This window comes from Xenopus tropicalis, chromosome 1 (assembly GCF_000004195.4).
Source record: "Xenopus tropicalis strain Nigerian chromosome 1, UCB_Xtro_10.0, whole genome shotgun sequence".
Classification (NCBI taxonomy): Eukaryota; Metazoa; Chordata; class Amphibia; order Anura; family Pipidae; genus Xenopus; species Xenopus tropicalis.
This window is the reverse complement of record NC_030677.2, coordinates 79,338,793-79,365,530: the sequence shown is the minus strand read 5'-3', so window position 1 is coordinate 79,365,530 and position 26,738 is coordinate 79,338,793. Positions and strand designations below refer to the sequence as shown.

At 37.5% G+C, this 26,738-nt stretch overlaps 2 protein-coding genes across 2 annotated transcripts; both read left to right on the top strand.

The window, feature by feature from the left end:
• Window positions 1–4,040: 4,040 nt before the first annotated feature.
• Window positions 4,041–15,279, top strand: dmp1 (dentin matrix acidic phosphoprotein 1). The gene is given in 6 exon segments (NM_001145742.1): window positions 4,041–4,146; window positions 7,664–7,732; window positions 9,360–9,389; window positions 9,757–9,804; window positions 9,920–10,108; window positions 12,922–15,279. Coding segments are annotated over 5 exon segments (2,436 nt in total). The 5' UTR covers window positions 4,041–4,146; window positions 7,664–7,678; the 3' UTR covers window positions 15,037–15,279.
• An 8,574-nt stretch (window positions 15,280–23,853) lies between these two features.
• dspp (dentin sialophosphoprotein) lies at window positions 23,854–25,523 on the top strand. Its single transcript, XM_031895091.1, has one exon. The coding sequence runs from the start codon at window positions 23,896–23,898 to the stop codon at window positions 24,892–24,894; it is 999 nt and encodes a 332-aa protein (XP_031750951.1). The 5' UTR covers window positions 23,854–23,895; the 3' UTR covers window positions 24,895–25,523.
• Window positions 25,524–26,738: the final 1,215 nt, after the last annotated feature.

The window sequence follows — 26,738 nt, the reverse complement described above, 5'->3', positions numbered from 1 at the left end:
ATGCAGACCAAGTGAACATGCTCAGTTAGTAAGACTATGGGGCTGATTTACTAACCCACGAACGGGTCGAAATGAGTCCGATTGCGTTTTTTTCGTAAAGATCGGTATTTTGCGATTTTTTTCGTATGTTTTGCGATTTTTGCGAGTCTTTACGAATTTTTCGTTACCAATACGATTTTTGCGTAAAAACGCGAGTTTTTCGTAGCCATTACGAAAGTTGCGTAAAATCTTGCGATTTTTCGTAGCGTTAAAACTTATGCGAAACTTCGCACCTTTTAAAGTTTAAAGTTTTAACGCTACGAAAAAGGCGCAACTTTTCGTGTAAGTTTTAACGCTACGGAAAAATCGCAAGATTTTACGCAACTTTCGTAAAGGCTACGAAAAACTTGCGTATTTACACAAAAATCGTATTGGTAACGAAAAATTCGTAAAGACGCCGAAAAAATCGCAAAACATACGAAAAAGTCGCAAAATGTTCGTTTTCAAGTCAGAACTTTTCCAATTCAGGTCGAATTCGTGGGTTAGTAAATCAGCCCCTATGAGTCAGCTTCCTGCTGATTGGCTCAGATCCACATTCCTAAGGGGGGGAGTGAGTACTTAGCATTCTAGAGGGAGGGGGGAGCAGGAGAGAGGAGACAGCAGACACAACAAATCTCATAGACCTTTCTGATAAAGCTTACTTAGTTTTTACCTTTCTTTCTCCTTTAAGCAATTGCGGGAGTAGTAATATAGTAACATTTTATGTTGCTTAGTCATGATGTACAACAGGAAGGCACCAGAATATTTATATAACTAAACCAGTGATGAGCTGTCCCAATCGCTTCCCAGAAACTGCTAAAAAAATTAGCAAAAAGGCAAAAAATTTGTGAAGTGCATTGAAGTCAATAAGCAACAATTTTTACACACAACTTTTTTTCCTACTTCAAGATTCAGAAACATTTTTCTTGCCAACTTTTTCACTCCAAATGCATTAAAAGTCAATGGAATTTTTTTTGTGAATTTTTGCAGCAGTTTTGCAAAAAAAAAAAAATTTTGCCGGTTGCAAAATGTGGAATTTCTCTGTGAATCTATGCTTGGCAAAAAATTCACTTGTTAACTAAACCGATGGTCAAGGGGCATCTGTACAACCTGTGAGTTAATCTTTTACTGCAGACACAGCACATATATTTTTGGCATCCATAAAAGCCACATTAAAGTCAGACTCTAACAATGATATCATCATCATCATCATCATCTATCATATAGAATAAGTGACTTACTTCCTAGGATTTCTGTTTTGCATACTTAAAGGGGTTGCACAAGTATATTTCAAACTAAATTATGACATTATGCCCAGTCAGAGGGGCTTCTGTATTGCAAAATTAGAAACAGAACACAGATATTTTAATAAATCATCATTTACTGGACTACTCGTTGTTATGTATTATCAATGCAAGAAAAAGATTAAATATGAAAAAGTCCAGCCCAGCAACATCAATGTTATAAACAAGGCTGTATTTATCTTAACACATTTATATATATAGATTTTTTTATTTATTATTTTAAATTAAATATTCCCACAGGTCACCCCCTGAAGAGAGACAGGGTGAAGGGGTTACAGACATCACACGTTAGCTGAAGTGACATCATGTGGCTACATGTGAGGTTACTTCAGGGAACAGGGGGGTGAGATAAGGTCCGGTGCCTAGGGTGGCACATCACTGGCCATAAACAGTAGAGGTAAACATAAGGAGTCTTTTACCAAGACCAGGGGAAAGAAGTGCAAGGCGCACTTGACTGCAACATTTTTTTGACACAACTTTTTTCCCACTTTTCTATGAATTTTGGTCGCGTGGCAAATTTTTACACCCCTTTTGTGAAGTAATCCGGCAATGGTGAAATGCGGAAATTCGCTGTGAATCCTTGCCTACCGAAATTATTTCACCCATCACTACCTAAAACATAATATTTGTACCTGGATAAACAACTGCATGAAGGTCACTTTACAAAGAGTGGTGGTAAATGGAGCATTTTCTAATATTGTTAGTTGAGTACTGCAAGGGTCTGTCCATTTTTGTCAAACGGAATTTGCTCCATGTTTGGTCTTTGCAATGTAGATAATTACCAGAGCTCGGATTACCCCCTGCATAATGCACTTGTATTTGTGCACTTGTAACCAAATTATCTACCTCCAAAGACTTTCAGGGTGGTTAGTTGCCTGAGGTACACTAGCAGAGATCTATTGCGGGCGACTAACACACTCCGTGAGACATCAGCCTTATTTTTTCTGTTTCCCCTATTTAGCTGAAGAAATAACAAACACTATACATTTTTTGTGATTACAAAAAAGGCAAAAAGTTTCTTTATTGGACTTATGTTGAAGAGGGGATATACTCCCCCTTTAAATTGCTAGCTCCCCTGAGGCAGGGGTGTAGAGTAATTTGGAATATATCAGCGCTGTATAAATAAAGAATTGCAAAAGAAGATAACTGTTTAGATCATGGCAGACCAACTGGAGAAATATTATAATCCCCAACCTTCCACTGGCCTAATTGTATGACACCATAACATTATATTAATCCAGCCTTCAGACATTTGGTATAAAAAATAATATGTACATTAAAATAAAAAAAGAAAGACAGCACAACTTTATATTGTATCCAATGCAATGTAATTATGAAAACAGGAAAAGTAGCCCAGTTTACTTTACTTTAAAACAATAGATCTTTAACAGTTAAAGTGATATGGCTGAAGGTTTGGGCAGTTTTATTTTAAAAGCAAACAGCGACACTGAAGTTTAGTGCCAGTTTAAGTTTTACATCTATCTTAATTTCAGCTGACAGGGCACAAATAGCAATTAGGGGGCCTATTCATTAAAGCATGATTGAGTACGATTAAGAAAAATTTGTATTTTTTCTAACTTATAGAACATTTCGTAATATCCATGATAATTTCATAAAAATTTCAAGAACTTTTTCCTGGTATGTTCGTTATTCCACTAAAAATTTGTACTTTTCGCAACGACTACGACAATTTTGCTATTCATTAAAACTTTGCTATCGTGGCTATCTTTTCGCCAGGTTGGGTCTGTAGAGTGCCATTAAGTCCTATGGAATGCTTCCAACATGATACATTTTTTTTCATAGCCAGAAAGGTTTTCTGAAAAGAAAAGAATTTTCATGACATTTTCGCACATCAGAAATTATCGTGGTTACTCCAATTTTTTTCCAATCATGATTTTTAGTAGCAAAAATTCGTGCTTCAGGAATGGGCCCCTCGGTAACAAAATACCAGTATAGGATCAGTTATCTGAAATGTATGGAAATGAAGACTGAAGACATGGGTCAATTTGTTTTTAAAAAGTCACGGCGACTAATCGGCAAGCTGCAAACAGCATGAGATTGGTCACAGCGACTCATACTATATATTGACCTTTGGCAGCTAAATCACAGCAATTAGTCGCTGCAACTGAGTTTTTAAAACTCGGTCCGTGTGGATTTTTTTTGCACCAGCATGGATTCATGCAAGCTTAGTTACCATCGTGTACAAGGTACAGTTTTAGAATTACAGAAGAAAGGGAAGCATTAAAAGTGTAAGATTTTTTGCTTTATTTTGTTAATTCAAATTTTATTGTATCATAGATCTCATATGTCTATTTTCTGTGTTAACGCTTTGCAAGCATATGAGATGCTGTTTATAGTCAGACAATTCTCCATATAATAGTATATATAAGGCATTTGATGGTACATGGGCTTAAGTCATGTAGGAGAGGAATTTCTATCACAAAATTGACCTGCATGGAGTGAAAAGGCTCAGTGAAATCAAGAATACTGAATGTCCACAGTCTTAAAATAAAGCCCGACTAGGTATCTAATTAAATGAAAGCTGGTATAGTTATTTAGAAACCACAATCGTTTTATGGCGGAAATTCACCCCTTAGTCTGGAGGAAATGTGGGTGTATTATAATAACTGAGGCACCTTGTGATGTCATGGCTGCTTTTTAGCAGATGATTGGACAAAGGCTATCTGTTATACTGTTTATATTCCAGCTTTACAAGGAACCTTTTAAATTATGATCACAAGAAATTAAATTAATCCATGTCTAGTATTGTCTAGATGAAGGTTACCTGAAGCAAGCTTTACTGGCACATACGTCATACTTACAGGTAATGTTTCTTTTTTATTCTATTTATGATGCCCAACACTTTTCGGGGAACTGTATTTATAAATCACTGCATTATTGCTCAGCAATCTTATTATTAGACAAAAAGTAATTAGCAAATGTGTTGCTTAACCATGACTTTAATTAGTTCTATAAAACAATATAAAAAAAGGCCCCGATTATGTTCCAGCTAATTCCATGGTGCTGTATTTAGTTAAATTTAATTTTTCTTAAAAGCATTAAATACATCATGGTGAAGTAAGGGTGTATTTTAGCTAATACTTAGCTGATATTATGCATTTCTGTTGTATTGATTGCTTTGGTCTTTTACTGGGCATAAGTCTGTAAAGAGATTCCCAGCTTAGTGAGCAGCAAAATGCTATAAATTGACCTTTCACTGATTTTAATTATAATTGTGTGACCGGTGTGTGCATCAGCAGGACTCATGGGATTACCACTGAAGTCAACAGAGGGACAATTTTAAGTAAAACCTGTAGCACTCACTTCTTTTCGACGAAATGGCCCTTGTGCAAAAGAAAACCTGTATATTTGCAAAAAAGCTAGTGAACTCACAGAAAAAAATAAAAAAAACATTTATTTGAATCAGGGATCCCCAACCTTTTATACATTCAAATGGAAAAAGTGTTGGGGAGCACCACAAGCATGAACAAAGTTCCTGGGGGTGCAAATAAGAGCAATAATTGGCTATTTGGTAGCCCCCTATGTGGACTGGCAGCCTATAGAAGGCCCTGTTTGGCTTTACAATGGGTTTTATGCAGTCAACACTTGCATCCAAGCCAGAAATTCAAAAATGAGCACCTACTTAGAGGCCAATGGGGTTGGTGAGCAACATGTTGGGGATCACTGATTTGGATCAACATTTTGACTCATTGGGGTCTCTGATCATCTTTTCTACCCTAACTGGGGTTCTTGACAAAGATCGAGAAGTCCCATGATTGCAACAACTTTTTCCTATTTTAAAAAAAATGACGAACAGTGCTTTTTTAGGGATTATGAGGATTGACCCAAATCACAAATGAATGTACATCTTCTATTTCGGACTGGATCATTTGCTACAGTATTTGGGTTATGATAGACATACATTATCTTAGGCACAATTATGATGTCCATTAGAAACATCAACTTAAGTAATATACGTTGGGTACAGGTTAATATTTACAAAATGTATTTCCATTAACCCCAGTCTATACAATTTCACAAAGGTAATAAAACACTAATCAACATTAGTACAGGACTACCATAATGCTTTGCAAGACAAATTGTCTTCACATGCTATGAGCAACTTAACCAGTAATGTTTCACTCCACTTTTTACACAGCATGATAAATATATGTGTATATATACTTTTTCTCTTGAAGGGGATTTTTTTTGTATTTGACATATGAGAAAACAGCTTTAAAAGAGAATACCATTTTAACCACAAATTGCAGTGTAAATACAAATCAACAGGCTGCAGCAAAGAGTCTAAAATACAGTAAAAGACAATTTCCCTGAAATCATAACAACTAGGTTCTAATTTTAAATGCACTAGATTTAAAATGGTGATCATAACCTCCTTTCTTCTAAATAAACCCTGTAATTTTTATAGAAGGAGAACAAAGGACTATTATTCTGTAACTGAATGGATTATACATGTAAGACTGGTAGTTTTATATATTTAGAGTACCGTATATTGCAATGTGATTTAGAGAAAGTGTGGACACTCTCTTATTGATATTAAGGGCAATGACTGATGGGAAGTTTTCACCCATAGTTAATCTCAGAAACAGCAGGCATCAAAACTCACCTTTTTTCCTCTCCATTGGCTAACGAGCGAATCACTGCTGGGGAAACATGTGCCGCACAAAGTTCCTCACAAGGAAACTTTGGGCTACTTTGGAAAGTAGCCGTGCCACTTATGTTTTCCAAGTGGTGATTTGCACGTTTGCTGGTGGAGAGGAAACAGGGGACGTTTTGTTGTCCACTGTAGTCGAGATTAATCATGGGCAAGAAAACATCCCATCTGTTATTGCTGTAAGCTCAGTACAGGTATGGAACCTGTTATGTAGAATGCTCAAGACCTGGGGTTTTCCTGTTAAGGGGTCTTTCCATTATTTGGATCACCATACTTTATGTCTACTAAAAAATCATTTAAACTTTAAGTAAACCCAATAGGAATGTTTTGCTACCAATACGAATTCAGTTCAGAGTACTGTTTTATTACTACAGAGAAAAAGAAAATAATTTAGAACAAATATATATGATTTATTTGATTAAAATGGAGATGACCTTCCCGTAATTGTGAGATTTCTGGATACCAGGTTTCCTGATAATGCATTCATACCAGTATTAATATTTCATTTAGTACAATGGTTCTTAATGCAGACGTGCATTTTAAGCTCAGGTCATCAGAGCTCTCACAATGCAGGCCAGTGCCTGGCTGTAAACGTAACTCAGCTACAGAATCTTGTTCTTTATTAGGAATATTAATGCAAAAAGTAAAGAGCTTATGACCTCAACTGACTGTAGCTGTGGTTGCTAAGTGGACCCCATTAAACACACAGTGAGATCTTTCACCACAGTAATTAAATACATCGTATTATAATGGGGCCTGTGTGCGATTTCAAATGCTTAGGGGCTGATTTACTTACCCACGAACGGGTCGAATGGAGTCCGATTGCGTTTTTTTCGTAATGATCGGTACTTTGCAATTTTTTCGGATTCTTTACGAATTTTTCGGATCCAATACGATTTTTGCGTAAAAACGCGAGTTTTCCTATCCATTACGAAAGTTGCGTAAAAAGTTGCGCATTTTGCGTAGCGTTAAAACTTACGCGAAAAATGCGCAACTTTTCGCGTAAGTTTTAACGCTACGAAAAATGCGCAACTTTTTACGCAACTTTCGTAATGGATACGAAAAACTCGTGTTTTTACGCAAAAATCGTATTGGTAACGAAAAATTCGTACAGAATCCGAAAAAATCGCAAAACATACGAAAAAGTCGCAAAATGTTCGTTTTCAAGTCGGAACTTTTCCAATTCGGGTCGGATTCGTGGGTTAGTAAATCAGCCCCTAAGTGTGAGGGATATGGTTAAATATAGAGGCTAAATTAACAAATTGGTGGATACTGAAGCACACGAGCATATGGAAGGCGTTTCAGTGTGGTCTATGGTATACTAGTTACAATACTGGTCTTGGTTGCATTGGCAATGTATTTTGTTTTTTAAATGCAGTCATGACTGTATATATAAGTATAATTGTTTACACTTCTCAAGGTAACAGCTGTTTATATTATCCATAGGATATCTGCGAGTTTATTATAAATGTAATGTATTAAATAATAAAAATGTAATTAAAAGGTGATGCCTCACATTGGGAACAATTTTAAAATACTTGTAATTTTATTTCTTGTTTTTTACTTTTTCACATTTTCCTCAAATATTACCATTTTTATTTTGATTTAGATTTTAGAACTTATGTCTAATATGGTTGGTAACTGTGGTTTTCTTTTGCCATCACAGATACTAAAAGAGACAATGAAGACTGTATTTATTTGCCTCTGTCTTACAAGTCTTGTCTGGGCTTTTCCTGTAAGTATGCGACTCACTCATGAAAAGAAATAAAATGATAAATTAAATTGATAAATATAAATATATAAATACTTTCTTCGTCTTTTAACAGTAGGACAGTCTGCTTTATAATTATTTGAAAAAAAATGTAGGCTTTTTTTCTAGTTTGGCACTAATTGTATTGAGAACAATTTTGCTGCTGAAATATATCTTTGACTGTACAATTTTAACATGAAAAAACTTAAAAAAAAGGTTTCAATGTGAAAAAAAATTGTATGATATAGGTGCTAATGTCAAACATTACAAATGGCATGCACCGACTAGTGATAAGGGTTGCCACCTTTCTGCCAGAGACCGACCAATGATGTTGGAGGGGTAGAACTGAGAGGGGCAGGTAAATGTCATCACGGGGAGGGTGTTACAACTCAATCCTGGATTGACTTTGGCGAAACAAGGTGGAGCTGTGCCGTGGATTGCCGTTGCAAACCAAATATTCCTTAGGAAGCAAGATGGAAGGGATGATGGGCAGGATCAAGGGGGAGCAGGGAGGGCAGATCAGATGCAGGAAAAAGTGGAATAAGTAGAGATTACAAATTTACCAGCAAAGACATTGCCGGTAAATTTGTAATAACAGCCAGGGCTGGTATACTACCAACTAGGCTGGTGGATTGTTGACCCTACTAGTGATAGTAACTTTGTTTAATGGGTAATCATAATAAACCCAAGCTTCCAGATAATTATATGTGAAACAATTCCTCTTCTAGTCACCAGAACCTGTTTAGGATAATGTAAATGAATAACACAAAATTGCTAAAGACCCATAGAACTTTTTTATTGACTGGCTTTTAATTGTGTTATAAGGAGAATATAAAAATGACTTTATAGATTAATGAAGTGGCACATCCCATGACACGTAACTGCAGTGAAAGTAACATTTTCCATTATATATACAGAAGAATGCATTGGAGGCTATGAGTAACATGGCAATAGTCCAATAACCCTTGACAACCAATTAGAAATCTTTTCATAGAATCCAACTGATTACATTATGGCTGTAGTGTTTAAAAGAGCTGCAATATACATTGGGCTATAACAAGCAATGTTTCTGTACATTCTAAAATGATCTTAGAGTAGAAGGAAAGGCACAATAGTGCAAGCTACAAGTCTATATTTATTCTGCAGAAAGCTTTACTATACCTGATTAAACAGTCCTAGAAGTTCCCTCTGTTTGTTTAAGATAGCAGCTGCCATTTTAGCTTGGTCTCAGTAGCTTCCATGCTGCAGTTCTAGCTCTAGTTAAGTTTACACAGAGATGGGAGGGGTGGGCAAATTCTGATGGGAGAGGGAGCAGGAAAAGGGAGAGAGAGAAGCAAACTGAGCAGAACTGTGCCCATGCCCTGAAGAGTTTTTCTAAAATCAGGAAGTCTGACACAAAAGAACATGTATACACAAAAGAAGAAAAGAAATCCTGTGTTTCTTTTCATAGAAGGCTCAGTGCAGCTTTTCTGTGCGTGCTTAAGGCTGTATTTATATAGACCTTTCTGATAAAGCTTACTTAGTTTTTACCTTTCCTTCTCCTTTAATAGATGTAGATGTTTTATATGTGATTAAAGATGATTAACCATAAATTGTATATTTTTTTAAACAGGTTCATGAGTCTCAGTCAGATAGCTCAGAGGTAAATTCCGACTATGCTCATTTTGCTGCTTTCGCTAATGACGCCATTTTGTGGTTGTGCAACACCACACGGGCAATGCTAAATGCTTTTGTTTAGAGTATAAAATAAATTATTATATATTCTTGTGTGTATATATATATATATATATATATATATATATTTTATTTCTTAAATGCCATATAATTATCCTAATTTTATATAGTGCATATATTAGTAACTGTTATGGCAGACACTGAAAGAACAATATGCAGTCCTAAAGCTTCACAAGTATCTTGTAATTGTCCATAGCAAGTCAATTTTTCTGTCCTTTAGCTATTGAACAGTTAAAATATTTTAATGCATGATTTTTTTTTGTATTTATTTGTAGGCAGACAGTAGATCATCAGAATCAAGCATCCAGAGCTCTGAACAGAAGGTAATTTATACATCAGATCTTTGTGTAGCCTATATAAATTTATCATATCTTTTATATCATAATTATTTTATTGTTATGTCCTACTGTTTATTTGAAATTTCTTCTTTTTCAATAGTATTATTCAAGGGGAGGAGTTACCCCCCAGTATAAGGAAGAAGATATTAGTGGCGTTGATGATGAAGTCACTATTGACCAAAATTCAGCTGCTGTTTTAGATGCAGTTGATAGTGTAGGCCACTCAGACGAAGTCTCAAAGGGAGAAGAACAGAAAAATGTATCCCAATATGATTACGAGACAGGACAGGTAAATAAATTGTTTACATACTGGATATTATTATTCAGCAATTTAATTTTAAAGATTACCACAAAACAAAATGCAAGATTTTTTTTATGCAAGAAAACTTGCTTAAACTTGTGCTTAACATTAGATTTTATTGGAAGAATAAAAGTTTTTTAGTGAATTCTACTTTTCATATATATATAAATAAAAACTTTATAGTACAGGCATAGGACCCATTATCCAAAATGCTCGGGACCAAGGGTATTCAGGATAAGGGGTCTTTCCGTAATGGATCTTCATAAGTCTATTAAAAAATCAATAAAACATTAATTAAACTCAGTAGGATTATTTTGCATCCAGTAAGGATTAATTATATCTTAGTTTGGATCAAATACAAAGTACTATTTTATTTTTACCGAGAAATAGGAAATCAATTTTACAAATCTGAATTATTTGATTAAAATGGAGTCTATGGGAGACAGGCTTTCCGTAATTCTGAGCTTTCTGGATAAGCAATTATCCCATAACTTGCCCATATTTGACCACAGTTATAAAGCCAGTTTTGTTTTTTGTTACATACCAGAGCTCTGGGGAAGCACTTTAGTTAGGATATTGTCATACCCTGCACTTCCACCTGTAAGCTGTTGTTCTCTTGCCATGTATCACTCCATTTATAATTAAATTACTGGGCTACACAGACAATTTAAGTAGATCAATCATGATACTCTCTCACTGGGACCCCTAAACTGCTAGGGCTAATGCCCAGCCATTGGCTCTACTTTCTCTATAGTTGCCACCATGATTTAAGCAATGAAGGATGTACAAACATTTTGATAAAATGTAAAAATATCACAATTTTTCTTGTAATATCATCTGCAGTCTACTTCCCCTTGTTCACACTCAGAATCAGTTGATCTGACTGCAACAGGAGCAATGTCTCTAATGTTTGACCACTCCCCTTTTTTAAACAGCACACATTTCAAACTACACCCATGTAATCACAACAGCTTTTAGGACCATCACCACATTAATGGTGGTAGCTCAAAAACCCAAATGGTTGGTGCTCACTGTAGGGATATTACCCTTCATTAATATGTGAAAGAATTATGTTATTGGTATGTGTGGGTTGTGTGTGCTGGGTTTACTTGGATGGGTTGAACTTGATGGACTCTGGTCTTTTTTCAACCCTATGTAACTATGTAACTTATGTCCTATTAAGACATACCCTGAAATCCATATGCCTCCTCCTCGGCAACCCACAGCACTTAATTACACCCCTTAGCGACCATATAATATATTTCCAAATGTTAACAAACCACCAAAACAAACCCCTGCCAGGTTCACCTCCCACAGGCAGTGTAGGGCAGGCAGAGTATGGCACACACAGGCAAGGTAGGGCAGGAATAGTATGGCACATACAGGTAGTACTGGGCACACAAGCAGCATAGGGCAGACAGAGTGTGGCACACACAGGCAAGGTAGGGCAGACAGAGAATGGCAGATACAGGTAGCAAAGGGCAAGCAGAGTATGGCACACACAGGCAGCAAAGGGAGACAGAGTACTGCCTGTGTGTGCCACACTTTGGCTGCCATACCCTGCCTGTGTGTGCCATACTCTGCCTGCCCTACCCTGCCTGTGTGCCATACTCTGGCCTGTTGTACCCTGCCTGTAGGAGAGGCAGTACATACAGTAATACAATGCTGGTGCTGCTCCTACAGTCTGCCCTATGCTGCCTGTATGTGCCATACTCTGCCTGCCCTATGCTGTCTGTGTGTGCCATTCTCTGCCTGACCTATGCTGCCTGTGTGCACCATGCTCTGTCTGTCCTGTGCTGTCTGTGTCTGCAATGCTCTGTCTGCCCTATGTTGCCTGTGTGTGCCATATTCTGCCTGCCCTATGTTGCATGTGTGTGCCATAGCATAGGGCTGGCAGTACCTACAGTGACACAATGCTGGTGCTGCTCCTACAGTCTTTCTGAGGTGTGAACAGGTCAGCAATGTGGGGGCTTACAGCCCGTGCCTGAGGTGTGAACAGTGCAGGGTGTGAACAATGCAGGGATTGAAAGGTGTGAACACTACAGGGAATTACTTGTTTAAACAATACAGGGTCTTAAAGTCTGAATCTGAGGTGTAATAATGCAATGCAGGGGGCCAATTAATCTCAGTACTGATACTAATTAAAGCTTACACAAAGGTAAGCAGTCACAGCAGACAGACAGGTGGGGGGGCCACACAGAGGGGGGCTACGGGCCACCTTTGAGACAGCACTGGTCTACATTATGAACCAAAAATTACAGTGTATTCTAGCTATGGGGCTGTTGATCACATTTCAGAGTCAGAGACACTGCTACCATACAGTGTTTTGAGAATCTCACCTCAGATGTGATCGGCCTGCAGTTACCAGGGGCAGAAATAGGCTGCTTTTGGTAACTTTCAGGGCCAAATTTTAGTCATTATTTTAGTAATACAGCTCCCCACCTTAATTCTCTCAAATGCTGATTTTCTGAGCATAACAGGGTGAAGGAGGTGGAATTGGGAAGGTGCCTCAGGGTGGCCTGGAGCCTCAAAACACCTGTATAGAGTGACTTTAAATGTTGCGGAAAAATTGATCAGTATAGCATTAGCCTACCCATGGTCTGTTTAAAAACTGTTATGAAAGAGAGTAAAATAATACAGTACTGTAGCAATCCAGTTGTTTTGGTTATAATGGATGCATAAGTTCCAAACATAATAAATGCAAGGCCAGGGGTCTTTATAACCCAGCAGGTTACCCAGGTTTCATTTCCATTTACAGTAAAACTATTTTAATGTACTATTTACATTACTATTTTTAACAGATAACAGAACAGCTGACTCTGGGCTCAGATGATACCAGTGATCACACTGAGAGTAAAGAAAGTGAAGATAACGCTGAGAATGGCAGTGGCAATCATTCAGAAAATGGTGCAAGTCTAGATACCAGTGATTTTGCCATGAGTCCTGATAATAATGATAGTGAGGATGAAGATGATAATTATAGTGATTATGATGCTCCTAACATATCTAGTGCCCGCAACAGTCATGAAATTATTGGAAAACAAAGTGAACACCATGATGACTATGATGAGGATGTAAGTGTCAAGAGCGGGGAAAGTAGACAGGGCAAAGACAATTTTGACTGTAGTGAGAACAACAAAGAAAATGTTGATAATGAAAACAATAAAATGAATAAAGCTCAACAATTTAGCCAAGAGCACAGCTATGAATATGATATTGAAGAGATGCAAAATGATGATTCAAATCCACTGCTGAGCAGCACCGATTCTAGCATAAATCTGGATCTTACTATCAGTACGTCAAAAGAAAAAAGGAAAGATGTCAGTAGGAAGAAACAACCAGGAAAAGGCATAAATAAAAAGAAGTCCAAAGGATTTACCAAGAACAAAGTCAAACACATCTCAGATAATAAAGGCTTGCAAAAGCATGGTAGCAAATCTATGGAGGACCAGTTGAATTCAGAAGAGACACACAGCTTAGAAAACAGAGATTCCCCCCTACATGGAAGCAATAACAAATTTGAAAAACAGACAAGTATTTCAGTTGAAGATACTCATTCGGAGGAAGATATCATTCCCCCACACAAGGATGCAAGTCACTCAAAGGAAGAAATCAGACTTAAACAATATGTAACTCAATCGAAGGAGACCAACAGCAGGTCAAAAGAGGTGATCAGTCATTCAGAGGAAGATGTTACACAATCAAAGGAAGATGGCACTCAATCTCACAAGGATGCAAGTCACTCAAAAGAAGAAATTAGACTTAAACAATATGTCACTCAACCGAAGGAGACCAACAGCAGCTCAAAAGAGGTGATCAGTCATTCAGAGGAAGATGTTACACAATCAAAGGAAGATGGCTCTCAATCTCACGAGGATGCAAGTCACTCAAAAGAAGAAATCAGACTTAAACAATATGTCACTCAACTGAAGGAGACCAGCAGCAGGTCAAAAGAGGTGATCGGCCATTCAGAGGAGGATGTTACACAATCAAAGGAAGATGGCTCTCAATCTCACGAGGATGCAAGTCACTCAGAAGAACAGGTAAGCCTATCAAAAGAGTTAGACACTCAATCTAAGGAGAGCAGGAGCTCATCAAAAGAGACCCAGGAATCAGAAAATCAGTCCAAGGAGAGTAGGAGCTCATCAAAAGAAATTGATCAGTTAACACAGTATGCACTGAAACCGAAAAAAGATGTGAATCCATCAAATGAGGACATAAAACATAGCCTGTCAAAAGAGCATATTTCAAAATCGAAAGAGATAAGTGAGTCAAAGGAGGATATTACACATTCAATAGAGGATGTCTCAGAGTCTGAAGAAGACACCACTGAATCAGAAGAGGACACAATTCATTCAGAGGAAGATATTACTCACTCATCAGAAGAAGTTAGCCAGATTAAACAAATTCAAAGTAACTCAAAAGAGAATGATATGCTAAAAACTGGCATTAAAACAGATGATAAAAGCCAATCTAGGGAAGACATTAGTACTGAGTCAGAGGAAATTCCCAACACTAACTCACAACAGAGTGCTAGCAAGTCAGAGGAAACCGATGCCACATTAGAACAACTTCAAAGTCATGAATCAACATTGATGAGGTCCATTGTGCTTGCAAATGGCACAGTGCATGACAGTATATCCTCCAGCAAGTCAACAGAACATTTAAGTGTTTCCAGAGAAGACACTACCAGCAATTCAGTTTACGACACAAAAGACAACATAACTGAAGAGGATGATGAAAGTCATTCTAGAGAAAGTGTAGAATCAATTGAAGTGAGTCCTAATGATTCCAGTGAGTCTGAAGAGGATGCCAAAGCATCAGTTAGCAATGAAATTGATAGCAGAAGATTAATGTTTGATATGTATCGACGTAAAGCCATAGGAAATGATAATGATTGCCAAGATGGTTACTAGGACATAAGTGAAACCCAAAGCTAAGAGTCCTCATTAACATCATGCTGTTTATAGTGTTGTGAGACATTTCATTGTAGTATTGTTTCAGAAATTTTTCATTGATATGGCTCTATATTGACTATACACATATTTGAAAACATAACCTACTGTCTATATGGCATAGTTCATCTATGCTATTTTATTTATTTTTATGACAATATGATATAAGCTATTTTGGGAATTAAAAATCTGGTAATACCTCAAGCTAATAATTACTAAAACACTTCACTGGCACACCTGATTTTTTATAAAAGCATATTCCCTATAAAAGACACAGAAAGTGCCCTGCAGGATAATCAGGGGGACCACCTTGGCATATGAACTGGAAAATTGGCACCATGTATTACTTGTGTTCTATATATGTTTATAGGTGAAGTGCAGGGCCAGATTTCTCTCCGGTGCGCCCCGAGGCCGCCCCTGTGGGAGTCCCCCATGCGCATGCGCGAACGCGCACCCTGGTGCGCATGCGCGAACGCGCCCCCAATGCGCATGCGCAAAGCGCCAGCTCCCCATTGCGCATGCGCGAACGCTCTTTTTAACTCCCATACGGAGCAGTGGGGAGAGGTCCCGACTGCTCCGTATGGGAGCAAAATTAAAAAATGTTCTTGCGGCGGGGCGGCATGCCGCCCCTAAACTTCTGCCGCCCTAGGCCCGGGCCTTTGTGGCCTCTCCACAAATCCGGGCCTGGTGAAGTAAGCCTACAAATTAACTTGTTCAATGTTAACAGCAGTATTCTTACATATTGTTATGCTTACCAGAATTTAAACTGCTGTCTGCCGTCTAGGTTCTGTGACTGTAGCAACTAAGCAATGATTTAAAATTCACAAAGGTATGACAGATAGAATAATTGTATAATATAAGTGATAACAAAATAATAATCAACATAAGAATGAGAGTAAGACAAAATAAAAAGACTGATAACTAAAAGTTAAAATGTGAAGTCAAAGTCCCCATTCTGCACAAAACTGCAATGTGCAGTCCACTGAGCCAGACAGTGAAGTTATAGCGGTGCTTAAATATGGCTAATCAAGGAACAAAAATGAAAACTGTGTTAATGTTTGCTGAAGTTAACCAGCTTGTCCTTTTTAACCAGGGACTAACCACTGAGACCTGGGATATAAGAAAAAACATGCCATAGTACATAATGTAACCTTATGCGTTTGAAAAATCAGTTTCAAGCTCGAGTGCCACCATTTTTTATGAAGCAATAACTTCTATATGAAGCAATAGCTTCTACTAACTTGGTACACTACTATTAATGTTTGCCATTACTTTGGGGGTAAAATAATTTTGCATACTAATTTTTTTTTCTAGTAATTGATGGTGCCTAAAGATACCCCAAATTGTAGACTATGCTGCCAATCCATACATAAGGACTGCAGCAACATCAGGGGCATAGCTATGGACAAAGCAGAACCTGCAGTTGCAGGGGGGCTCAGGGGTGTAGGAGGCCCAGTAGGGTCCTAATTATAGAGCAATTTCAATATATCTTGGTAGAATAGGTAGAAGCCCCCAAACTAAATTTGTAGTGGGGCCCAGTAACATATAATTACGCCACTAAGCAGCATTCTTTTTGAGATGTAAAGGACAACATAATAAAAACTGCTGGAGATCGAGTCTCCTTTAGCATATCAGTCACATATACTGGTCACATTTGAAGCAAACATCTGATTTCTGACCTTGGCAGACTTTTTGTGAGGATTGCAAATCCCCCAGTTTGATAGTTTGATATTGCCTAGCTGCCTATTCTTAATTAGGACACTCGGCATAGCATCTACCATGAGCATGAGCTTACAATAGAACACTGGACCTTTCTTCAATACCCTTCTCTGACAATATTTATTTGTGTGTTTTCATGATGCATTCGTGAATACATTTAATACAGTTGTATAACATAATTCATAAGTAGCTGGACTGCTTTAGCACAATACATATTTATTACTGTAATTTTACCACTGTTTGCTAGAATCTCGTATATTATACGTAACACCATACAGTATATAAGGCTTTCTAGACACATACAAAACTAATATAAAAATAAATATAATGCAATTTAACATGGATAAACTTTTCCCCCCATGCCTACCACATTCCAAAGTTCTATTATCCTTTAACCTCATACTTTGTCACAGGAATGTCAGCCTGTATCCCTTTACCTGTAGTAAAAATACAACTTCGAACACCCTCTGACATAATTCAGTTGAAAGTCTATGTTGATGAGCGACTGCAGGTTAGACATTGCTATATCTTTATACTTTTAACTGGTTTTATTGATGTCATAAGTCAGAGAATTGTAGTGCAACAACATCACAAGAAGAGCAGTATAAACATCCCATTTCTAAATGTAGAATATAATAGAGGGGCACATTCTTCTGTAAAATGCATAAATGACCACCCAATTATAATCTGGTTATTGTAATTATAACATCTTATAATTCAGTTATATTCTGTACATTTATTTTGTGTCAGGAATGCTTTATATATAAAATAAAACTGTGCTTGTATTGTATGATGTGCATATTTTGTAATTAAATATATTTACAGAAATGTGGATGTTTCATTTTTATTCAGCATCAGACCAATCATAAAAACTACAGTAGCCGAAAGCCAAGGGGTAATGTAAATAATATAGGAGAGACTGAATGTGTATTGTGACAAATATGTGCTCAATTTTGAACCACAATACTTTATGGCAACTATATGTCAAACTACATGACATGTAAATTTATTTCAAGTTAGTTTTTATAGAAGTTTTGATGCATCTGTATCTACCATGGAAGCAGTCAATAAATATTCACATTAATGTAACTAAATAATTCAGTAATTTAGTGCAGATAATTAGTCATAATTATATTGTGCCTCCTTTGTTGAAGAAAATTGCATAATTTGCATTATTTGGATGTCATTTGTTTCCTAAAAAGGCAGCCAATTGATTTATTCTTTCACCATTCAAATTCCTCCAGCCAAAGTGTTTTTGTTTTTATTTTTATTCACATCATCTCTGATGTCTTAAACAAAATCTAAAATAAACATGAAGGTTTAAAAATGAACCCTCTACAACTGCTTATATTTATTTATAACTATTATAACTATTTTATTCTTCGGCCAGAAGAAATTCTGTTCCACTGGGGACCCAGACAGAATAGGCAGTCTAAAGCTGGCCATACACACACCGATACTATCGTACAAAACCTCGTTTCGTACGATATTCGGTGCGTGTATGGCATGTCGGCGAGTCGACCGATATCGCAGGAAGCTGCTGATATCGGACGACTCGCTGATCAGCCAGGTTAGAAAATTTTGATCTGACCAAAATCTGCCGTCAGGGCTGAATCGGCAGAAGGAGGTAGAAATCCTATTGTTTCTACCTCCTTATCTGCTGTTTCAGCCCTGACGGTGTGTGGCGGATCTGACGATGTTCGTGCGATGGTCACACGAAACTTCGTCAGATCGCCACGTGTATGGCCAGCTTAAGTTTGTGGCCCTAAATGTTTTAAGGGGTGTGGTCAAATTTAGACAATTATGTATAATGGTCTTACCTGCACTTGCATTCTTTAGTGATGCCTTACTTCCCTGGATGCCTGGCTGGACATCATTATACAAAAAAAACCCCACTAACTCTCATAAAACTTGTGCAGTGGTTTTAATGTTTTGGTGGACAAACCCTTTCATGTCAGGAATTGTTTACATTTTTTAAAAATAAGGCTCCACTTTACTTAGTTGGTAGGGATTTTCCTCCAGAGGGCTTGAGTTACACATTGACTGCCCAGGCCTCCTAAACAGAATGGAGTCTAATGCTTTCTGATAGTGGCCCTGACTAGATTTATTGGGGAAATGTAATAAAAAATGGAAAAAATAAAAAAGAAACTCAGCCCTGATCTTCAACAGGATTAAACATGAACCATGCTTAGTAGATGGTTATATTGTCCATGGGTTTCATTGTTTACTGGTACCAGAGACTTTGCAAGAAAAGTTTATTCAACTTTCTCATGAGAGTCACCAAGAAACCGTACAAACAAAACAATGACTAAGAACTTTACTGTTGTATGGATGCCAACATGGTTACTGCTATTCATTCGTGTGCTACTTTTCAGAGTCATGACAAATCACTATCACACATACACCACCACTTCAACCAATAGCATTTCCTCATGGGAAAAACTTGCTGTTGATATTGAAGGTCCTTTCACAGATGTTCCTATGGACTGCAGATTTGCTATAACCTTATTAGACTATTCCAGTAGATGGCCACAAATTGCATTTGTTTTTCAGCTACAGTAAATACATTTCTACAGTCTTCAGCAGAGAAGGTAACCCAAAGGAGTTAATATCAGACAACTGACCACAGTTTGTCTAATATGAGTTTAAATTGTTTCTGAGAGAGAGAAATGTTGTACATAGAAAATCTTCAGTGTATTACCCACAAGCAAATGGAGAATTTTTCATTACCTACAAAAGATTGGTTTCCTGCTATGGGTCACTGTGTACCAGACTTATGCTGTATATTACATAATACTTTCTATACTGCTATAAATGTTAGAGTCGAGGTTCCTGCTGGAATTGTAATGGCTGTAATGGCTGAAGCTGGTAATAATGCACAGTTACATCTCAGCTACCTAATCATAACACCCTTAGCTAATAAAATGGTTGTCAACACATTATTAGAGTGGTCTACCAGTCATCCTACTATATTTCCATGACACCCTAATCACTCACCCTAATCTTACCATAATTGGCCTTCAGAGTGAACACATTCTATTGCAGACTGAACACAACCCTCCACCAAGGTCTCTGCTTTAAAGGAGAACTAAACCATAAAAATGAATTTGGCTTGAAATGCCATATTTTAGATACTAAACTGACTGCACTAGCCAAAGGTTTCAGCATCTCTATAGTAGTAATATATATATATTATATAGATAGATATAGGTCTTTCATCATCATCATCATCTTGAATACTGTTGGCACTGTCATGGACACTGCACAAATGGTATATCTATCATGCTGTTTAAATAGTGGAGTGAAACATTACCGGTGATGTTGCTCATAGCAGCCAATCAGATACTTTGTTTTTTTAACTGTTGAAATCTAATTGCTGATTGGTTGCCCTGGACAATATCACCGGTAATGCTTTCCTCCACTTTTTACACAGAATGATAAATATATATGTGGGCTCTGAGCAGCTGTTGAGAAGCTGAGCTTAGGGGTCATTGCAAATCATCAAGCAGAAAATGAGGCTGGCCTGTCATATAAGCTGATGCTACAGGACTGATTATTAAATTCTGATGCTAACTGCACTGGTTTCAAAGCTGCCATGTTATATGAATTACTAATCAGCCTTATATTGTTTTTACATTTATAATTTATATATACAGCATATTGTCAGTCGGACCTTAAGATCAATAACTGACAGCAGTACAAAGCGTGTACAGTGAATCAGCAGAAAAGAAGATGGGGAGCTACTGGGGCATTTTGAAGGCACAGATCTTCCCTGCTAAAGGGCTGTGGTTGCCTTGGGCTGGTACAGAAACCCAAAACATAATCTACAACATTACTAGCCTATTTCTGTAGTTAAGCTTTAGTTCTCCTTTAAATGCTGGAAAATTATTGCATAAGGTTTTATCTGCCGACTCAAACTCACTCTTTAAACTTAAACTTCTTTATGAGAAACCACGATTAACTCAATGGTTTAGAGATGTACAGGTATATAGATTTTTACATTATACATTCTGCTGCACAATCTCATCAGAGCCTACTTTATAATTTGTTCTAATTAACATTTTCTATCTGTAACTGTGCTTTCCATGCTTCCTTTTCTACTCACATATTATTTTGGTTTAAACTCCCCAGTTGGTTTATTTGTGTGTGTTTTGAGCATAACTGAGCTGGATAATATACCAAAATCCAATTCTGAATCCTATACAGGAAGGCAAAGACTTTGTAAAGACTAGTAATTACATACCTGAAATTACCAATCATAATGATTAAAAGCTAAGATGTAATGGTTAAGTATTCCAACAGGATTAAAACAATGGAAGTTCATTGGCTGCTATAACATAATGCAATTATATTTACTCTGTAAACTTTATATAAACAAGAAGGCACAAGGGAAATATAGCTATAGGAGTGTTATCATCTGACAGGTATGTGTGCATTTGTTTTGATTTTGTTTACTGTATCCATTTTTATATTCTAAATTGTTATTTTTGCACATGTTACGGCTTCTTGGACTTTCCTAGAAAAAGAAAAAGTGTAGATGGCAAAATGCACTGGTTATACAAAGGCTTAAATGAAATCAGGATATATTCATGTTTTCTCTGTTGCAGAAACATTTAGGAGTCTTCATTACAGCAATACACCATACCTCTGCTTGCTTGCATTTGTTAATTTGTACTATTATTGACAACATGTGCAAAGTCTTTTTAAATTTAAAGAAAGATGAAATCAACCAAAATTGTAACAGTTTTTACAGTCTGTATATGTATTTTGCAAGAATGTTGTGCCCCTCTTCAATAATGATGTATTACATTTATCAAAAATATCTTAGTAGCCATTAATAGAATCATAATTTTCCCATAGAACTAGCAGCCATACGAGCACAATGGTTAGGTAGGTGGAGACCTACCTGTTTCAGCATTTGTGTTTTGTATGTTAAAACCATAATCCTGCAACCTAACTTAGTCCCTACCCTTTTGTAGTACTTGAAACAGCTGCGCCCACTACATATTAATGTCTATATACATAATAGATTTCAACATTTACCATATTTTGTTGTTTCTAGAGAGCAGCAGTTTGCATCTAAAGAAGTGTAAAAAAAAATCACAGTGGCATGCACAACATATTATTCGTAAACCATATTAAACTAACTAGTGACTTATAATGGGGAGAACCTAAACCGCAGGAAAGGAAATTTGGGGCTCTAATCAGGTGCATTTGGAAAGGTAACTTGTTGATTACATATGTTTATCATCTTTATATTATCATTACTATTAACTCTGTTGATAAACAGGTTTAGTCCCTTGGCCAAACCAAGCTGTATGTGGGGTTGCAGTTTTTCTAGAGTCTACATACCACCCACAGGATTATGTACATATGGCATATCAAGACAATGACATGATATGAATGAATACCATGCTAATTTCATGCTCTATGTTTTGCAGAAGAGCTTTCTAAAATGAGAACCCTTTTAATTTTGGGATATATTTTAGGTATCACTCTTGCCATACCGGTAAGTGTTCATTTTATTAGATTCTTTTTAACTCCTTTTAATACATCTTTTTATCTTACCTATGTATACTATAATTTTTAACTATTAACTATGGCAGTTTCTAGGCAATTAGTTTATTTAAGGTATTTTGGCCTTGCTGATTTTATGTAAGTTCATGACACACATAAATTCAGACTTTTGGTTTTTACTTGGTACTATAATCAAATTTCCATGGTCAAATTAGAAAGCAGCAGAAAAAAAGACTAAAAAGGGTCCAACGTACTGATTTTCACTACTCATTCGAGAAGCTTCTTCAGTTAAACTAGATTTGCCATGACCTGTATGAATGAAATCATTCATAGACATACACTTATTTTCCTACCATAGTGCAAAATAAACCACTTTCTAATATATTTACACATACACATTGTGATAGAGTGACCCAACAAATGAGAGAAAAGGTGAGTCTTCCCTTCAAGTTCTCCATAGTGGGAGATGTAATCTCTAAGGGAGAGGATGATAAACCAAGAAGGTTTGCTCTGTTTAAAAGGTTGTGCTGTCTGGCCCTGAAAGCTATAGGGTTCTGGAAGGAACAAACGGATCAGGCGATCCATTCCAGTAGTCCAGCTCACCTATTGGAGCTTACTTTCCACAGGAAGGCTGTCCTGTGGAAAAGGTATTTAATTGTATAGGCAGGTGTGAGACAGTCTCTCAGAGCAGGGCACAGAGCAGGAAGGAGACCTCTCTGTGTTAGGATTCCCAGAGGGGCTGGGGGTGCTTCCTGCCACTGCCAGAAGCAGAGGGAGCCCAGACTTGAGAAAGCTGCCAAGAGACTGAGAATCTAAGGAGCTAAAAGGAAAGCCAGGAGGCTGAGCTAATTCCCCAGAAGTGTTGTGAGTACAGGGGTGACCCCAGGGGCGATTCTGGACATATCGCCGCCTGAGGCGGCTCCTGGATGCCGCCCCCCCCCCCCCCCGCTCCCCAGCGCTTACCTTCTGAGCGCAGGAGCGGGTCCGGGGGCGGTGAGATCGCTAGTGCAGAGAGCGCAATTGCGCTCTCTGCAGTAGAAGAGCCTAATTTCCGGTTTAAAAACTGGAAATTCGGCTCTTAAAGTTACCAGGAGCGGCTTTTTGCAGCCCCTGGTAACTGGGGCGCTTCTGCCGCCTGAGGCGAGTTTCTCAACTCGCCTAATGGCAGAAGCGCCCCTGGGTGACCCCAACATTTGTGTTTTCCCACTGGTAGTCCACAAGGGGCCCAGGTTAGTGAGGGAACTAATCTAATGTGTGAAGGTAGCGCCCAGAGGGCAGGATTTATTTTTATGATTTGTTTTGTATGCTGAAATGGGCACCCCTGTGTAAATAAACTGCCTTAAAGCCAAGAAAGTGTCTGTCCTGGATCCCGCTAGTTTACAACATGTATATATGCATTTAGTTAAGAAATCATCAATGTTAGTGGGAAAGTACATGTCACATTTTTTTCATATCACAGTGCAAGGGAATGTTATTTGAATATATTTTCTTGTGCATGTGTTTTTTAACTCTCATCATTCTTTTATTTTCAAGATTGAAAAAGATGGTAGTAATAAAAATAGAGATGTTAAAGCGAATGGCAGGATGGAGAAGTTTAGACATCCCCAGCAGAATGATGCCCATCTAATAAGACCTGGATCAAATCAAAATCAACAGCTTCACAGGGAAGAAATGAGTCAGTATAAGTCAAAGGGATTTTATCTACAGTTCTCTGTAACTAAAGGCAAAAAAACAGCAACCAACCCTAGAGCAAACATCCATATATATAGCAACACCACATCACAAAACGAGGACATGTTTGGTGGCAAGCCTCAGCCTCACAAACTTCAGAAAAATAACACAAATAAAATAAAAGTGGGAAAAACATTTGAAAGTGGTTGGTTTAAAAATATATCCTGTGGCAAAATGGATGATGGTCACTTGAACAAACCCTGCAGAAAGATAATATTAAATAAAAGGAGTACTGGCTACCAAACAACTCAAGACAACACATGTTCAGATGCAAATAATGATGCTAACATTCAAAACACTAGGAATGGAAATGATGCCTTTGATTCAAGTGAGTTTAATGACCCAAATGATTCAAAAGACCTTCCTTATGACTACTATACAACGTACACACACAGCAATGCTCTTTCAATTGAATTTAATGATCCATCTGACTCTAATGAATCAAGCCTTCCCATTGGTTCAAACCAAGAAGGTAACCATGGTGCATTAAACAAATCTGGTACTTCAAGCAGCTTTAGTGCATCAACTGAGTCTAGTGACTCCAGTGAGTCAAGAGAATCTGATAGCAACAGTGGATCAAAGGAAGTCTTAGCTAAACTGAGTAATGAACTGAGCACAGCAAATGACTCAAGTGACCAAGGCACCCTAGGCAGCATTTCTACTGCATCTACCACTAATTGGAATGTATCTGATGCAGCAAGTGATTCTGATAGTTCAGATGATACTACTGGTATGAGCAGCTTAAGTGTGTCAAGAGGAGCCAGTTACTCAAGTGAATCCAGTTCCCTGAGTCAGTCAAATGAATCAGATGCCAGCACTCACTTTAGTGGTTCCAAAAACCTGGCAAAATGAGTGACCAGCATGAGCACAAAACCATACCCAGTGTGAACTGATCAACTGAATGAAGAGGAAGAAGGGACATATGATTTATTTAGTGTAACATAACACATTTAACACAAGTTTTTAGGCTAAATGTTACCAGCATGGGCTAACTATGTAGAATACTGTACACCTGCGTTCATTGTAACTCAAATGCTCCAAACTCACACAAGTTTCACAACAAAGCTACATAAGTGAAAAAATTAGTATGCCCTTTTTTTAAACATATTAGTCAGTCTTTGTGTCAAAGTAGATTTATTCAGTTTTAACATTTTGACATTTTGTCATTTTCTTTTGCTACTCCTGCCAAAATGCTATACCTGCATGTATCTAATTTGCCTTCTCAGTGTTTTTTTGTAGTTCATCAACAGTTAATCAATAGAAGCTATCTGTACAACTATTCAATATTTAAAGAAACAGATTTACAAAAGCTTCTGGAACAGAATTTTTCAAGTGTTTAATTGGTGTTTATATAAGCCATACTGTCCAGTATGCTAGTTCCCCAGCATCACTTCATACCTGCCCAGTCTTAGCCTTTTGAAAGAACATATCAACACTGATGGATATGTAAAAAACATTAGAGAATACACTTCAAATTACAGCACAGACTAGGGGGCTGATTTACTAAGACACGAATTCGAATCCGAATTGGAAAAATTCAGATTGGAAAACGAACATTTTGCGACTTTTTCGTATCTTTTGCGATTTTTTCGGCGACTTTACGACTTTTCGGAAATTATCGCGACCTTTTTGTTACCAATACGATTTGCGCGAAAAAACGCGAGTTTTTCGTAGCCATTCCGAAAGTTGCGCAAAATCTGGCGATTTTTTCGTAGCATTAAAACTTGCGCGAAAAGTCGCGCCTTTTTTCGTAGCGTTAACTTAAAAGGCGCGACGTTTCGCGTAAGTTTTAACGCTACGAAAAAATCTCAATTTTGCGCAACTTTCGGATTGGCCCGAAAAACTCGCGTTTTTTCGCGCAAATCGTATTGGTAACGAAAAAGTCGCGACAATTTTCCGAAAAAATCGCAAAATACCGATCATTATGAAAAAAACGCAATCAGACGCATTCGGCCCATTCGTGGGTTAGTAAATGTGCCCCTAGGGGTAGGATCCTTAGTACAGCCAAACACTAACCAAGTAGGGGGACATGAACTGTTCCTTATGATTAAACTACATTTTCCAGCCGCCTAGGGTGCAACGATTGAGGGGTGCCAGGGAGGAGCCTCTCTTGCCTACCCCTAGTCAGTGCTCTGTTTTCATTGCTTGTCATTACGTGGTGGGGGCTAAAAACACATTGTGCACCCCCCCCGCCCTGATTGCAGTGGGCGTTGGTCTAGAAAGTGATGTTAGATGTAGGAATAAATCTCCACAATTTATATTGGTATTTTGACTTCTGAGCATGAACATAAAAGTATACAGCTTAGAAGGAACTTTGGTCTAGAGACTGAAAAATGCATTACCCTGCTGTCTTGGGTGTATCCTGATCCCCTATAATACAGTTGGAAGCAGTTGAAATATAGATATCTAACTCTAAACCCATTTTTGGGTCAAAAAACATAGGATTGATCAGGGCCTGACCCAAAAAGTTAAGAATCCATGTTTTAAAGTGCATAGGGAGTACTATTTTACATTAAAGTGACACTGTCATTTTTATGGTATACATTTTATTTCTAAATTCACTCTACCATTTAGAGGTCACATGGTTGTGGCACCCTGGGAAATTAAGAATATGGCTAGCCCCATGTGTAATTTCAAAATTAAATATTAGAAAAAAAAATCTGTTTGTTTTGATATTTTCAGGGCTCTGCCTACGG

Excerpts from the sequence above, each read along its gene's own strand:
- dspp (XM_031895091.1), top strand. The coding sequence starts at position 23,896 with ATGGAGAAGTTTAGACATCCCCAGCAGAATGATGCCCATCTAATAAGA.